General features: G+C 40.4%; 1 protein-coding gene across 3 annotated transcripts in view; it reads left to right on the top strand.

Moving 5' to 3' along the window:
* prom1b (prominin 1 b) overlaps positions 1-17,886 on the top strand; it is a 78,531-nt gene that overhangs the window by 1,257 nt on the left and 59,388 nt on the right. For all 3 annotated transcript variants that reach the window (XM_083532537.1, XM_083532536.1, XM_083532535.1), the window contains exons 2-4: positions 14,671-14,732; positions 14,847-14,873; positions 17,491-17,696. In XM_083532537.1, the coding sequence (XP_083388663.1) occupies positions 14,671-14,732; positions 14,847-14,873; positions 17,491-17,696 (295 nt within the window). The remainder of the gene's footprint in view (positions 1-14,670; positions 14,733-14,846; positions 14,874-17,490; positions 17,697-17,886) is intronic.

Raw genomic sequence — 17,886 nt, 5'->3', positions numbered from 1 at the left:
TGATATAAAAACTCTAAAATAATTGTCTACTGACATTTGTTATTCAAAGACATGCATAGTCTACTTCTCTAAAAAATGTCACACCGCAAAGCAATACGTCAGCAAATTAAATGGTAAAGTATCAAGAACATATTCTGTAATTATTATATTGGTATCTTATGGCATTATGGCATGAGTGCAGATGCTTTGCACTGGTAATAAACAAAATCTATTTCAGGGTTGAACAAACTCAATGGAAAACAACTGCTGATGTCCCACCATCCCATCCTCCAGTTTCTATCAATAACCAAAAACCTTTGTGAGGAACATCAACTGTGAGGAAGTATAGTGGGATACAGTGCTGTTTGGCAAAATAGTCTGCTGTATGTCTGACTAGTCAAATGTCCCTGAGTCATAGTGCTGGCCCACATACCCGCATTGTGTGTAATTTAGTCATAATTTGCCCATTTACTGACTTTGCCTTATTCTTTTTATTTCCTAATGGCTGCTGTTCCCTCTCCTTCCTTGGCAAGCTGTTTTTCTGTAAGTGACTGGACATCCTCTGGAGACAGTAGTCCTTTGTCAACTATGATATTGATTTTGCTAGGGTGCATTAGTTTTCTAAGAGTTTGTTCTGCATCTGAACTCCTGCCAGCTAAGAAAGACCGATGCTGGAGCTTGGCAAGACTGGGTTCTTGGTGGAATCTGGCAGGGAAGGGGGTTTGCTGTTGAGACTGGCAGGAAGGTGTGACAGAGCTTGGTTTGATGGAGAAGCCTGGCATGGCTGGCTTATTGGTGGAACCTGGCTTTTAGGACTGGATAGTTTGGGTGTGATGGTTAAACTGGCATAGTTGAGTTGGTGTTGGGACTGACAGGGCACTATTATTGATGAAGCATGACAAGTCTAAGTTGGTAATAGAGCATGGCAAAAGAGATTTGCTAGGGGAACTGGCAGTATTCATTGTTCATGGAACCTGATATGACTTGGTTCGTGAGAAGGAGCCTGGCATAGATTTGCAGGAGTTGAAGGTGAAATCTGGCTGAACTATATTAGTGTTTGGCAGTGTTGAGGCAATGCAGGGTACTTTTGTTGTTTGGACAGGGAAGAACTGGGATGTTGTTGGAGTCTGGTAGGGCTGGATTGCTGTTTGGAGTGGTAGAGCCGGATTGGTGATGGAGTTTGCACCCCAGTCACACTAAAGTCAGGCTTACTGTTCAATTAGGATTCTGGCTAGGGGATATGAAATTGCAATCATTCTCCAAATTCCACTGTCTTAAATTCATTAATGTCATTGTTTGTTTTTTTTCCCCAGGATTGTTCCTTATTCAGCCTTTACGTGCAGGATAAATGAGACATAATTAATCCATAATAAAGGAACAATTTTGGATGCAAAAAACAAACATACACCTTTCAAGATGGAAATTTATTTTGAATTTATCCAGAAATGCCTTTATCATTTGCCATGCAATTTGAAATGTCTCGAGTGGCATGGCAATCCAAAATTGTCATAAAGAATATTGTATAAAGATGGGTAAAATTGGCAAATTGTGTAAAAAATGCCATCAACTATACATCTACTATTTATTACTTATGAAATCATAAGTAATAGTTTTAAGAGCTTATTTGCATAATTTGCATACATTGAAATGTCAGGCACAAAAGCAGGTTATGCATTTGTTTTTGTTTGACTCTGTGTGTGTGTGTGTGTGTGTGTGTGTGTGTGTGTGTGTGTGTGTGTGTGTGTGTGTGTGTGTTTGTATGTGAGTGTGTGTGTGTGGGTGTGTGTGTGTTTAAAGGAGAATAGGATTGCAGAGGTAAGTCCCTGCTGCCTAATCAGTTAGCCAATTTGTCTCTCTGAGTCATCTGCCTCATCATGTAATCTGATAATCTTACAGCCATATGCTGTCAGCATACATACCGTGGTCATACAGTGTACAATTTACTTTCCAATTTATGATTACACAATAAATCCAAGAGTTTAAATTTGGAAATGTGACCTGCATACACCAATGTTTTTTAAAATAATCACAAGTGTAGAACCCTAGATTGCAATGTTTAGGGAAAACCCTTCTATACAATGACACTTGTAAAGAAGTGGGGAAAATGGTATTAGGTAACAAGTGAACAGTCATTTGTTGATGTTGATGGGTTGGAAAGAGGAAAAATGGGACGTAGCCAAGTTGTGAGACGACAGTTCGATGTGCTAGACCAGCGGTCCCCAACCTTTTTTGCGCCACCTAAGAGTTTAATGTCAGACAATATTTTCACGGACCGGCCTTTAAGGTGTGGCGAATAAATACAACAAAATAAAATGATATGACAGGCATAAACTGGTATTTTCTAAATATAATAATAAATGTGAATCCAATGAGTTGTTTTTTGTTCATTTTGCTCTCTTGGGGGTTTTAATTTAGCAGTAATGTATTATGTGTTAGCGGCTGGAGCAGCCCCTTTAAGAAGGTAGTGGATGGAGGAAAGACATGTGACCAAGGCATTATGACATGCATCAAGAGTGAGTCAAGTCAAGTCAAGTTTATATATATAGCGCTTTTCACAACAGACATTGTCTCAAAGCAGCTTTACAGAAATCAACAGTTAAGGTGAATGGTGTGCATTTATCCCTGATGAGCAAGCCATGGCGACTGTGGCAAGGAAAAACTCCCTTAGATGTAATGAGGACATTAAGAGTTTGATCATAAATCTTTCAACAAAACAGAACACTGAAGAGTGAGAACTAATATGAGTACTGGAGTATAAGATTATAAGTAAATGTTCTTTCTACAGTCTTTGGTATAAAAGTAGGAGCTACGGAGCTCAACATTTGTGATCATGAGTGAGTCATGACAGATGTGGTGGAGAGAATCCAATTTTCCAAAATAAAACATTGTTCAGACGACGTCACGCCTCCGGGTTCCTCCTAAGACGACGTCATATGCCTCCGGGTTCCCCTCCAGGCGACATCTCTCCGCGAGGTTCCTCTGAAGGCGAAAAAGCACTCCCGAGCTCCTTCCAAGGTGCCGAAACACTCCCGAGACCTGCTGTGGACGTTGTCAACCCTCCGAGTTCCTCTGAGGGTGTTGCTCTACTCCCGAATTCTGCCGAGAACGTCGCTAAACCTCTGGACTCCACCGAGGGTGTCGCTCGGTCTCTGAGCTCTGCCGAGGACGTCGTTCAGCTCCAGACCTCCGTGGTGGCCGTTGCCCGGTTCCAGGGTTTCGTGATAGGCGTCGCCCTGTTCCAGATCTCCGTGATGGGTGTCGCCCCGTTCCAGATCTCCATGGTGAACGTCGCTTCGTTCCAGATCTCCGTGATGGCCGTTGCCCCGTTCCAGGGTTTCGTGATAGGCGTCGCCCTGTTCCAGATCTCCGTGATGGGTGTCGCCCCGTTCCAGATCTCCATGGTGAACGTCGCTTCGTTCCAGATCTCCGTGATGGCCGTCTGCCAACTCCGGGGGTTGGGGACCACTGTGCTAGACAGTGCTCTTTTGCGAAAACCTTGGACCTGACATGACATGTACATCCTACTTAGACTTTATAGACTATGAGGCAATTAGTTACTGCAATTTTATATATATAGACTATGCTCTATAAATGTAATAAGCTACACAACAAAAATGTATGTTAATCAAAATAAATTAATTAAATAAATACTTTTAATCAATATTAATGAGGTTTTTCTTTTAATTACAAAATGACAACAAAATTAGAGAAAAGCAAACCAATTTTAGAATTGTTGATTTTGATTATTCTGTTTGTCAAATTTCAAAATCAACTTTGTCATCTTTCATAAAAAAGATAGAAGCAAGTAAGTAGGTAATGTTGTTTTGTGTCTGGTGGTTAAGAAGCCTTTTTAAGGATTGAGGTCATCTTTAGTAAGGTCTAGAAGGTCTAGACCTGGCCATAGATAGCACTAACAGTAAGAATGTGAGCCAATTGTACTTTTGCATGAACACAGAAATGATTATACAAAGGAAATAAATATTTTGTGACTGAATCCTAAAGAAAGAGAAAGAGATTGGGACTGAGAGTAAAAGAGCTAATAATGCAAACAGTAAAAAAAGAGGGCTCACTTATATGGATAGTCACTAGGAAGACCCCGTCCCCAAGAGAGGATTATCCATATGCCTCTTCATGAAGTTGTATTTTATTGCCTTACTCTCATTCTCTCTCTCTCTCACACACACACACACACACACACACACACACACACACACACACACACACACACACACACACACACACACACACATGGTTTGGACTGCTAAATTAGTTTGACTATTTGATTTCTCACTAGCATTGGGGTTGGAGTTGACACCAAGTGGTTATTGTGCCATACTGAAATCAGTGATTTAGTATTGTCTAATTGTTAGTGTTAAGACGGTTCTCACACTGCTTTGCACACATTCCTTTGTCTGTTCAGTGTCTATAGAATATTTACGATGTTAGTATGTAAGGTAAACAGGGAGTCTTATCTGGGCTCACACATCTCCGGCTAGTATAGCCTCTTGTCTAAACAGGAAACAACTTTAGGTCAGCTTTTTCTCCAATGTGTGTATATATACATGTCTGCTGCCTGCAATAAACTGAAGAAGAACATTTGCGGTGTGCTGTGTGATTCTTCCCTGACTTCAGAAAGGCAAGTACGGGCATCGCAGGTCATATTGAGAACCTCTCCAAGAATTAAGTTTAGTTTGGGCATGATAAAAATCTAACACTAATATAATGTTATTAGTCACCATCACCATTCGTCATCAGAAAATGCAATGTTTACAAAACGATATGTCTACAATAGAGACTTGTGGAATGATAATGACTTGTGGAATGAACCAACAGTCTCAGGTCTGGCTTCAGCAATGTATCTGTCAACTTTTAAAAGCTCACAGGGTTGTCACAATGGGTTATCAGCCTATGGCTTGACCCTACATACAGATGCATCCTTGTCTCAATGAGAGATTTAGAGTTTTTAGCATACCACAGAAGCAAGACTTTATTAAATGTCTCCTTTTGGGAGTGGTGTCCTATTAGAGAAAGAGAACCACAGACCTTTGTTTCCCCCCCAGTGTGAGATTTTTACACACCAGCCAGATGGATTTGGTATAGTGATAGTATAGGTGAAGTGATCGAGAGGGAGAGTGGTGTCTGCACCCTGAAGTGATGTCCCAGATCTGGGAAAAACTTGGCACGGTGTAGGTAGTTTTCTTTGCCAATACCAGGTCAGCACATTGCTGATTGTGGTTCTCCCAGGTGGAGCCGGACAGCCTGCTGGGACGTGTTTTTGTTATCCAATAGTGGCTTCCTCACTGATCAGATCGGCTGTCCCTAGTGCATGGGCCTTGCATGCATTTAGGTTGAAGCTGTTGTTCAAATGGTGAGCAGTTCACCAGCCAAGTTTCAAGTCCTTCATCTATATAATCTTAAGAGCCCTAAGTCCTAGTGTCCTTTAAGACCCCTCCTTATTAGCTCATGCAAGATGTAGAATTAAAACAAGTGTCTGTTTTTTTTACTAACTTTTTTTTACTACAGCAAAATGATTTAGAGAATTCCCTTTCATGGGAATGTGAGGGTGACTTTTTGTCAAATAAGTTTTATAGAAAGACTAAGATTTTGAAGATTGATTTCCAATCTTTCATATTTTATCTTTATTACATGTACAAAGTTTACAATCAAAATTAGAAAAGAGAGAGAAAACAGCAAAAAAAAAATCATAAACCATCCCTCAAAATACCTGTTTACAGTCATTTACAAATATGTTGGAACTCATATAATGTCTAAACAGACAGTATGTGAATGACTTTAAACTGACTGAGGCAGTGATTAGAAATTTCCACTCCTAGTTCTTTCTCCCATTCTTCCTTAAGAAACTTGTAGAGTGGGAAGTAGAGGATTAAAGCAGATTATTACTTATTGGTAATGCCTTTTTACTTCCTTTACACCCTGATCAAGACCTTATAATTGAGGGTGATGTATTATTTAATTAAGAAGTACTTATAGAATAGAATAGATACAATATCAGTGGTAAGAATATTATTTTAATTGTTATTTTAAATGTTTGTTCTATCAAACAGAAAATTCGGGAATGCTCTTCAAAATTCTATATTAGCTTTGCAGTTTGTAAATTAGAGGGGTAAAGTTGGCCTTTAATAATAAAGAATATTTATTGGCAACTACAATTCTGGGATAAGTAAACTTTTCCATTAAAACTTTAAAGACAAAACTTTTAGTCCAATAGGCATTAGCTCACTTTTATTTAAATTAACTTTAAACCCTGAAAACATTCAAATAATTTGCCTATAATTATATTTTAGCGACTGTATTTAAACCTGTGTTAACACCATGAATAGAAGAACCAAAACTAATGTATTAAGCATAGGGCTCAGTGGTCAGCGCAAATTAAAGAGGATTAAAGGGCAACCTTGCCTAGTCTCTCTATAAAGATTAATGGGACCAGACAAAGTATTATTAGTTAATACTGTAAGACTTTTATACAAATATAGTCTTTTATACAAAGACTTTTATATTAGTGCCGGTCCCAAGCCCGGATAAATGGGGAGGGTTGCGTTAGGAAGGGCATCCAGCGTAAAACATGTGCCAAATCGAATATGCGGGTCACGAGTAAGAATTTCATACCGGATCGGTCGAGGCCTGGGTTACCAACGACCGCCACAGGTATCGTTAGCCAACAGGGTACCGGTGGAAATTGGGCTACTGTTGGCCGAAGGAGGAGAAGTAGAGGAGAAAGACGTCTACTGAGACGGCAGGACAATGAGAAGTTTAGGAAAGTAGAGGTTAGGGTTGGTACTTTAAATGTTGGCACTATGACTGGTAAAGGGAGAGAGGTAGCTGATATGATGGAGAGGAGAAAGGTAGATATGTTGTGTGTTCAGGAGAGCAAGTGGAAAGGGAGTAAGACCAGGAACATTGGAGGTGGGTTTAAACTGTTCTATCATGGTGTGGATGAAAAGAGAAATGGTGTAGGGGTGATTCTGAAGGAAGAGTACAGTAAGATTGTAGTGGAGGTGGGGAGAGTTTCTGAATAGGGTGATGAACGTAAAGCTGGAAGTTGAAGGTATGATGATAAATGTCATCAATGCCTATGCTCCACAAGTCGGCTGTGAGATGGAGGAGATGGAAAGATTCTGAAGTGAATTAGATGAAGTGATAGATGGTGTACCTAGGAATGAACGATTGGTGATTGGGGCAGACTTTAATGGACATGTAGGTGAAGGGAACAGAGGTGATGAGAAGGTTATGAGTAGGTATGGCCTTAAGGAGAGGAATGTGGAAGGGCAGATGGTGGTAGATTTTGCTAAAAGGATGGAAATGGCAGTGGTGAATATGTATTTTAAGAAGAAGGAGGATCATAGGGTGAGCTATAAGAGTGGAGGAAGGTGCACACAGGTGGACTATGTTCTATGTAGGAGATGCAACCCGAAGAAGATTGAAGACTGTAAGGTGTTGGCAGGGGACAGTGTAGCTAAACAGCATCGGGTGATGATCTGTAGGATTGTTTTGGCCAGGGAGAGGGACCGAGCTGGAAAGAATGAACTGAAAGTTGGAGCAATAAAGGATGGAAATGGAAATGTGTTGACTAGGAAGTAAAGTGTGTTGAGAAGGTGGAGGGAGTATTTTGAGCAGCTGCTGAACGTGGAAAATGAAAGAGAGAGAAGGTTGGATGAGGTGGAGTTGGTGAAGCAGGAAGTGGATAGGATTAGTAAGGAGGAAGTGATAGCAGGTATTAAGAGGATGAAGAATGGAAAGTCGGTTGGACCAGATGACATACCGGTAGAAGCATGGAGATGTTTAGGAGAGATGGCAGTGGAGTTTTTAACCAGATTGTTTAACAAGATTCTGGAAGGTGAGAGGATGCCTAAGGAATGGAGAAGGAGTGTGCTGGTACCGATCTTTAAGAATAAGGGGGATGTGCAGACCTGCAGTAACTACAGGGGAATTAAGTTGATCAGTCACACCATGAAGTTATGGGAAAGACTAGTGGAAGCCAGGCTAAGAGAAGAGGGAACATCTGTGAGCAACAGTATGGTTTCATGCCGAGGAAGAGCACCACAGATGCCTGATTTGCTTTGAGAATGTTGATGGAGAAGTACAGAGAAGGACAGAAGGAATTGCATTGTGTATTTGTGGATTTAGAGAAAGCGTACGACAGGGTGCCAAGAGAGGAGTTGTGGTATTGTATGAGGAAGTCAGGTGTGTCAGAGAAGTATGTGAGGGTGGTGCAGGACATGTATGAGAACAGTGTGACAGCAGTGAAGTGTGCAGTAGGAACGACAGACTGGTTTAAAGTGAAGGTTTGACTGCATCAAGGATCGGCCCTGAGCCCTTTCCTGTTTGCAGTGGTGATGGACAGGTTCACGGATAAGGTCAGACAGGAGTCTCCATGGACTATGATATTTGCGGATGATATTGTGATTTGTGGTGAGAGTAGTGAGCAGGTTGAGAAGAGCCTGGAGGGGTGGAGGTACGCACTGGAGAGAAGGGGAATAAAAGTCAGTAGGAGTAAGACAGAGTACATGTGCGTACATGAGAGGGAGGGCAGTGGAGTGGTGCAGTTGCAGGGAGAAGAGGTGGAGAAGGTGGAGGAGTTCAGGTACCTGGGGTCAACAGTGCAAAGTAATAGAGAGTGTGTTAGGGAAGTAAAGAAAAGAGTGCAGGCAGGGTGGAGTGGGTGGAGAAGAGTGGCAGGAGTGATTTGTGATAGAAGAGTATCTGCAAGAATGAAAGGGAAAGTTTATAGGACTGTAGTGAGACCTGCGATGTTGTATGGATTAGAGACAGTGGCATTGAGTAAAAGGCAGGAGGCGGAGCTGGAGGTAGCAGAGCTGAAGATGTTAAGGTTTTCGTTGGGAGTGACGAGGATGGACAAGATTAGAAATGAGTTTATTAGAGGGAAAGCGCATGTAGGGCGTTTTGGTGACAAGGTGAGGGAGGCGAGATTGAGATGGTTTGGACATGTGCAGAGGAGGGACATGAGTAATATTGGTAGGAGAATCCTGAGGATGGAGCCACTAGGAAGGAGGAAAAGAGGAAAACCAAGGAGGAGGTTCATGGATGTGGTGACGGAAGACATGCAGGTAGTTGGTGTGAAAGAGGCAGATGTAGAGGACAGGGTGGTATGGAGACGGCTGATCCGCTGTGGCGACCCCTAATGGGAGCAGCTGAAAAAAGAAGAAGAAGAAGAAGAAGATTGTATATAGATTCTTATTGCTTAATCCTAATCTGTATTAAACACACATCTTAAGCAATTCAAGCAGGGACAGAGGTTAACATTGTTGCTTACTTTCAAATACACCTTGACATTTCACAGTTCATGTAGTCAATCATTCACTTATTGCCATAACAAATGTCATGGCTTTAACCTTAAATGTATAAAATATTAATTAATCCATCTATTTACATTTATCTCATTTGGTAGGCATGAAGAGTAACACATTAAGAAACCAACAGTTTCAAAATTGTAGATAGGCTGTCACCGGCAGGGTGACGTCACGACCAGGAATTATAAAACGCACATGGAGAGAAGCCGGCTACAGCTTCTTTTTGTTCATGAAGCACTTTGTGTAAATCTTATGTTTTTGTCTGTCTGTCTGTCAAAAAAAAGAAAGGTACCTGAGAAAACCAAACACACTTTTAAGCCATGAGGCAAAGCAGCGTTCTGGTTCCGGGGGTTAGTTGTGACATGTGCTGTCCAGAAGCTGGATATAGCTTGGCCGGCCGGTGAGCATAAAGCTCGATGAGCATTTTTTGCTCCCGGCATCACAGCCTCTGCGTCAGGGCTTGCCATTTTTTCCTAACCTGCACACCGAGGTTTCCAGGTCCTTTCTCGACCCACCCCATAAGCCCTAGGACCCCGGTTTATTTCAATGTCCTGGGGCTTAGGGATTATGGCTATTGTGGGTTGCATACTATCCTAGATCTACCTCAGCTACTTTCACGTACCCATCCTCCCTTCTCACAAGAAAGCTCCTGAGGTTCGCTTTTGGGGTGAAAGCCTACCAATATCGGGTCTTCTGTTCGGTCTTGCCTTGTCACCCCGCACTTTCACGAAGTGTGTCGATGCGGCTCTGGCTCCTCGAGGGAACGTCTCTAGGTTCAAATCAAATAGAATTTTATTTGTCACATACACATACATACAGAGTACGTCATGCAGTAAAATGCTTTATACGACTGTCCGGCATGAGGGAATAGAATGGGGAAAAAAATAAAACAAAGAAAAAAAGGCAGATAAATTAAGAGTATAAATTATGTAAAATATAAAATATATAAAGATCTATATGAGGAACGAAGAAACAAAGGTATGCTTATGACAGTAAACAGTAATCACATAAGGTGGTTAATGTGATTGTCCTTAAAGTGACCGTGTGCGGTGTGTTGTGGTATAAAGTGCACTGTGCTGTGCAAGTCCACAGTTAGAGTGACAGTCCAGAGATTAAAGTGTCGTAGTGCGAAAAGAAAAATATTTGCAGAAAAGTGTGGTGATGGAGAGAGTGGACCAGTTTTTAGATCCTGGGTGTTTCCTGGTTCAAACTCCGAATGGCCTGCGGGAAGAAGCTCCTCCTCATTCTCTCTGTGTTCGCTTTCAGGGAGCAGAAGTGTTTCCCTAAAGGCTACAAAGAAAAGAGTCCATTGTTGGGATGGCTGAGGTCCTTCACAATCTTCCAGGCTCTGGTTTGGCACTGTGTGCTGTAGATGTCCTGCAGGTTAGGGAGCTCGGTGTGGATGGTACATTCAGCTGAACCCACCACCCTCTGGAGGGCTCACCTGTCCTGCATGGTGCTGTTCCCGAACCAGGAAGTAATGCTACCCGTCAGAACGCTCTCAATGGTGCAAGTGTAAAAAGTCTTTAGCACCTGAGAGAGTAGTTTAAAGTCCCTTAAGCATCTCATATGGTAGAGGCGCTGCCGGGCCTTCTTCACCAGGGTGTTGGTGTGACAGGACCAAGACAGTCAAGTCAAGTCAAGTCAAGTTTATTTGTATAGCGCTTTTCACAACAGACATTGTCTCAAAGCAGCTTTACAGAAAACAACAGTGAAGGTGAATGGTGTGCGTTTGTCCCTGATGAGCAGCCGTGGCGACAGTGGCAAGGAAAAACTCCCTTAGATGATATGAGGAAGAAACCTTGAGAGGAACCAGACTCAAAGGGGAACCCATCCTCATATGGGTGACATCAAAAGTTTGGTCATAAATCTTTCAACAATACAGAACAATTTGTGATCATCATAGATCCAGCATCAGCTTCTCCATGCCAGGGCCTTTAAACACTCGGCATCTACTTCTCCATGATCATCCATAGGTCCATAATCTTCACGAGGTGGGACGTGACTGGAGCTGGCCAAACCTCAGGAAGCCTCGGGATGGGGAGAGAAAGAGAAGCAGTGGAGAGGAATTAGCGTAGCTGCTGTTCATGATATTAACAGCACAAGTTGATAATGTGCATGTGATCAGATGTTCTGGAGCACAAGGTTGTGATGTGATGTGCGTGATGTGTGTTATGTGTAGGCTTTGCTAAAAAGATATGTTTTTAATCTACACTTAAACTGGGAGAGTGTATCTGAACCCCGAACACTGTCAGGAAGACTATTCCAGAGTTTAGGAGCTAAATGTGAAAATGCTCTACCGCCTTTAGTGGACTTTGCTATTCTAGGAACTACTAGAAGCCCAGAGTTTTGAGATCTCAGGGAGCGTGACGGATTGTAGCGTGTTAAGAGACTGGATAGATACATGGGAGCCAAACCATTTAGTGCTTTATAAGTGAGTAGCAGTAGTTTGTAGTCTATTCGAAACTTAATAGGAAGCCAATGTAGGGACGATAAGATTGGGGTTATATGATCGTATTTTCTTGACCTAGTAAGAACTCTTGCTGCGGCATTCTGAACTAACTGAAGCTTGTTTATTAATGATGCAGGACATCCACCTAGTAATGCATTACAGTAGTCTATTCTAGAGGTCATAAACGCATGGACGAGCTTCTCTGCATCAGATATAGATAACATATTTCTTAGCTTAGAAATATTTCTAAGGTGAAAGAAGGCTGTTTTTGTAACTTGATTGATGTGATTTTTAAAAGATAAGTTGCTGTCTAAAATAACTCCCAGGTCTTTTACCGTTGAACTAGTAGTTACAGAACAACCGTCTAAATGCAGGCTGAGATGCTGGAGCTTCTGTGTACTATTTTTTGGGCCGATGAGCAAAATCTCCGTTTTATCAGGATTTAATAGCAGAAAGTTATGGGTCATCCAATCTCTTATTTCTTCAACACACTCAGTTATGCGAGCTAATTGAGCTGTATCGCCTGGTTTGGATGAAATATATAGCTGGGTATCATCAGCATAACAATGGAAGCTAATTCCATGCCTTCTAATAATATTTCCTAATGGAAGCATGTATATTGTAAAAAGCAGGGGTCCCAGAACTGACCCTTGTGGCACGCCATAATTTACTAGCATTATCCTGGATAGCTCTCCATTTAAATCTACGAAATGGTAACGATTGGACAGGTAGGATTTAAACCAGCTTAATGCCTGTCCCTGAATACCGATGTAATTCTGTAAGCGATCGAGGAGAAGATCATGATCTATAGTGTCGAACGCAGCACTAAGATCTAGTAAAACTAATAGGGAGATGTAGCCTTGGTCTGAAGCTAAAAACAGGTCGTTAGTGATTTTAACTAGAGCAGTTTCTGTGCTATGATGGGGCCTAAAACCTGACTGAAACTCTTCAAAGATATTGTTCTCCTGCAAGTGGTTACATAACTGGGCAGCGACAATCTTTTCTAAAATCTTAGACATAAATGGGAGATTTGAAATTGGTCTGTAATTCGATAGCGTGTTTGGATCCAGATTAGGTTTTTTTTTGAGGGGCTTAATAACTGCTAACTTGAGGGATTTAGGGACATGACCTAACGATAGTGAGGAGTTAATAATATTTAAAAGAGGCTCACCAGCTGTATATAACACTTCCTTCAGTAGTTTAGTGGGAATTGGATCTAACTGACATGTTGTTGATTTAGCTTTCATAATAGCATCATACAGCTCTTCCTGTCCTATACATGTAAAACAGTGTAGTTGTGGGGTTGTAAGTACGATTGTGTCAGGAGATGCTGTCAGAGGTTGAACTGCCACAATTGTTTTTCGAATGTTATCTATTTTTTCAGTGAAGAAATTCATAAAGTCTTCACTACTAAACTGTGATGGAACACATTTTTCAGATCCCTGATTTGTTGTTAATTTAGCGACTGTACTGAAAAGGAACCTGGGATTGTTTTTGTTATTTTCTATGAGTTTGCTCAGGTGTTTAGCTCTAGCAGCTTTTAGCGCCTGTCTGTAGCTAAGCATACTGTCTTTATACGCAATTCTAAATACCTCCAATTTAGTTTTCCTCCATTTTCTCTCCAGATTACGTGTTGTTCTCTTTAGGGCATGCGTATGACTATTATACCAAGGTGCAGTTGCTTGTTCTCGAACCTTTTTTAACCGGATGGGGGCAACAGTGTCTAAAGTGCTAGTGAGGATAAGGTCTATGTTGTTCGCCATCTCATCAAGATGATCAGCATTTATGGGTTTAATGTGAAACTGAGATAAATCAGGCAGGTTATTTATGAATCTGTCCTTAGTGGTTGGAATAATAGTCCTACCAAGTCGATACCGTGGTGAAACACGGTTAATCTGCTCTACCGGTAGTGTGTACAGTAGGAGATAATGGTCTGTGATGTCATCATTCTGAGGTAAAATATTTATATCAGTGACGTCTGCTCCGTGGGATATTATTAAGTCTAGTGTGTGATCCTGTGAGTCCTGTGTGATGTGAACACCTAGGTACCGGAAACTGTTCACTCTCTCCACTGGGGTCCCGTCCTGCTTCGTGCTGAAGTCCACTATTAACTCCTTAGTCTTGCTGACGTTCAGGAGAAGGTTGTTTTCCTGGCACCATCTCTCCAGGTTTTTAACCACCTGTAGGTAGGCCGCCTCACCGTTGTTGGAGATCAGGCCCACCACAACAGTGTCGTCAGCAAACTTGATGATGGTGATGGAGTTGGAAGTGGCTAAAATTAGTGCCAAAAATTTACCTTCTGATTATATTTGATAGCATTAAATAATTGCTCCTTATAGCATTCAATATGTGACAATAAATTTTTTACTAGACAAGATAAGATAGACATTTTTTTCCAATGTGATATTATATGCCATTTAATGTGTGTGTGTGTGTGTATGTGTGTGTGTGTGTGTGTGTGTGTGTGTGTGTGTGTGTGTGTGTGTGTGTGTGTGTGTTTCTGCTCTGATATGCATTGTCAGCTTTTCAGGAGCTGTATAGGTATAGCTGTATATAGGAACTGTATAGTGAGACGTGTGCCTTTCCAAATTATGTCCAACATTTCCACAAGTATACTCCAGTCAAGGTGTAGAAACATCTGAGCAATAATCAAGAGCGCTTAGAGGCACCTGAGCTAATTTTCAAGTGATGACATTACTAGTGTTGGCATACAGACATTTCTAGAATTATTTTGTCATTATCATATTTTTACATAATTTTTTTAAATGCTGTAGATTTGAAAATTATTTATTCAAAACATGCACACAGTTATGATATCAGGTTTACAAATACTTTACATTTGGATATGCAAATATAATATGAAATTGCCCACAATTGTGGAGTCAACAAAATGTTCACCTTTTTTCACAGATCTTATTGTTAAGATTTTGCAACAAGACATGAATGGAATCAAAGCAAAGGCGCTCCAGAAGGTGTGTTTCTTTGTGTATATGTGCATATATTATAATTATTATGCTGTCTTACCTTGTGTAATTTTCACTTTGACCATGTTTTTCTGCTGCTTCTTTAACATGATGGAACAACAGCCTGAGAACATTGTCCTGATGCTGCAGGTATCCATTTCCTATCACATCCTTTATACTACAGTAACTTTTTTTTTATTTGTCCTTGTCATTACATTTGAATCTTATCTTAAAATTTTCATCTTGTGTTCATTTATTTAGATGTAAAAATGTTAATATATAATTGTCAAATAAAAATAAAGTTGACAATAAAAGTTGAAATAAAATTATAAAAATACAATGTAAGCTTTAAAAATTTTCATATATATATATATATATATATATATATATATATATATATATATATATATATATATATATATATATATATATATACATACATACATTGCCCATCCAAAAAAAACAACAACCTGGATTTTACTATATATATATATATATATATATATATATATATATATATATATATATATATATATATATATATATATATATATATATATATACATACAGTGAGGAAAATAAGTATTTGAACACCCTGCTATTTAGCAAGTTCTCCCACTTAGAAATCATGGAGGGGTCTGAAATTGTTATTGTAGGTGCATGTCCACTGTGAGAGACATAATCTAAAAAAAAAAATTCCAGAAATCACAATGTATGATTTTTAAACTATTTATTTGTATGATACAGCTGCAAATAAGTATTTGAACACCTGAGAAAGTCAATGTTAATATTTGGTACAGTTGCCTTTGTTTGCAATTACAGAGGTCAAACGTTTCCTGTAGTTTTTCACCAGGTTTGCACACACTGCAGGAAGGATTTTGGCCCACTCCTCCACACAGATCTTCTCTAGATCAGTCAGGTTTCTGGCCTGTCGCTGAGAAACACAGAGTTTGAGCTCACTCCAAAGATTCTCTATTGGGTTTAGGTCTGGAGACTGGCTAGGCCACGCCAGAACCTTGATATGCTTCTTACAGAGCCACTCCCTGGTTATCCTGGCTGTGTGCTTCGGGTCATTGTCATGTTGGAAGACCCAGCCTCGACCCATCTTCAATGCTCTAACTAAGGAAAGGAGGTTTGTCCCCAAAATCTCGCAATACATGGCCCCGGTCATCCTCTCCTTAATACAGTGCAGTTGCCCTGTCCCATGTGCAGAAATACACCCCCAAAGCATGATGCTACCACCCCCATGCTTCACAGTAGGGATGGTGTTCTTGGGATGTACTCATCATTCTTCTTCCTCCAAACACGTTTAGTGGAATTATGACCCAAAAGTTCTATTTTGGTCTCATCTGACCACATGACTTTCTCCCATGACTCCTCTGGATCATCCAAATGGTCATTGGCAAACTTAAGACGTGCCTGGACATGTGCTGGTTTAAGCAGGGGAACCTTCCGTGCCATGCATGATTTCAAACCATGACTTCTTAGTGTATTACCAACAGTAACCTTGGAAACGGTGGTCCCAGCTCTTTTCAGGTCATTGACCAGCTCCTCCCGTGTAGTTCTGGGCTGATTTCTCACCTTCCTTAGGATCATTGAGACCCCAGGAGGTGAGATCTTGCATGGAGCCCCAGTCCGAGGGAGATTGACAGTCATGTTTAGCTTCTTCCATTTTCTAATGATTGCTCCAACAGTGGACCTTTTTTCTCCAAGCTGCTTGGCAATTTCCCCGTAGCCCTTTCCAGCCTTGTGGAGGTGTACAATTTTGTCTCTAGTGTCTTTGGACAGCTCTTTGGTCTTGGCCATTTTAGTAGTTGGATTCTTACTGATTGTATGGGGTGGACAGGTGTCTTTATGCAGCTAACGACCTCAAACAGGTGCATCTAATTTAGGATAATAAATGTAGTGGAGGTGGACATTTTAAAGGCAGACTAACAGGTCTTTGAGGGTCAGAATTCTAGCTGATAGACAGGTGTTTAAATACTTATTTGCAGCTGTATCATACAAATAAATAGTTTAAAAATCATATATTGTGATTTCTGGATTTTTTTTTTTTAGATTATGTCTCTCACAGTGGACATGCACCTACGATGACAATTTCAGACCCCTCCATGATTTCTAAGTGGGAGAACTTGCAAAATAGCAGGGTGTTCAAATACTTATTTTCCTCACTGTATATATAAATATATATGAAAATTAAACATCTTACATTTGTATTTTTATAGTTTTATTCTATTTTTATAGTATTTAATGTTTAATGTCTGACACTGTGATAGAAGGGTGTCTGCAAGAGTGAAAGGGAAAGTTTATAGGACTGTGGTGAGACCTGCAATGTTGTATGGTTTAGAGACAGTGGCATTGAGTAAAAGAAAAGTATTAATTTAAGGTTCATTTAGAACAGATACAAATGCATTTAAGTTGAGGCAATCATGCGATTAATCATGATTAAATATTTTGATTGACTGACAGCCCTAATATTGATATGATGTAAGGTCCAGTTCCCAGCATGACACTTAAACAGGTAGTACTAATGGCTACTTTATACTATACTATATAATTTTGACTATTTAGTATCTGTACTTCTACTTCTAAGTCTAAATGGTGTTACCTCTGCACCTCTGCTCTAAATGGTGTTAATTGCAACCTCATGACTTATAAAGGATGAAGTAATCTTGTTTTGAAATGAATCATGTAAGGTTTTTCATAACTAATGAAATAAAACATGACTCATATTTTTCACCTTTTTTTCCCTACTCTCTTTCTGAAGGCTATGTATTATGAGATTGGCTTCATCCTGCTGGCAGCTCTGGGTGTTATGTTCGTGCTGCTGATGCCACTGGTGGGTTTATTATTCTGCCTGTGTCGGTGCTGTGAGAATTGTGGAGGCGAGATGCACCAAAGGCACCGCAAAAATGCTGACTGCCAGCGTGGCTTTTACACTCTCTCGCTTATCACCTCATCTGTGTTTATCACGTATGTATATAAACTTATACTGAAATATTTCATATATTTGAATAATAATAATAATAAGTCATCCAAATCTCAAGGCGCATTTGTCATATACACTATACGGAGAAATGTATGTAAACAACTGACTTCTCCAGCCATTTGTGGTTCTGCCCCAAGCTGTTGGAGCTAAAAAAAAATTGTACAGGGAGTCTTT

Source organism: Silurus aristotelis (genome assembly GCF_946808225.1).
Source record: "Silurus aristotelis genome assembly, chromosome: 27".
In the NCBI taxonomy this organism is placed as follows: Eukaryota; Metazoa; Chordata; class Actinopteri; order Siluriformes; family Siluridae; genus Silurus; species Silurus aristotelis.
The sequence above is the reverse complement of the archived record's forward strand: the minus strand, read 5'-3'. Positions and strand labels throughout refer to the sequence as shown.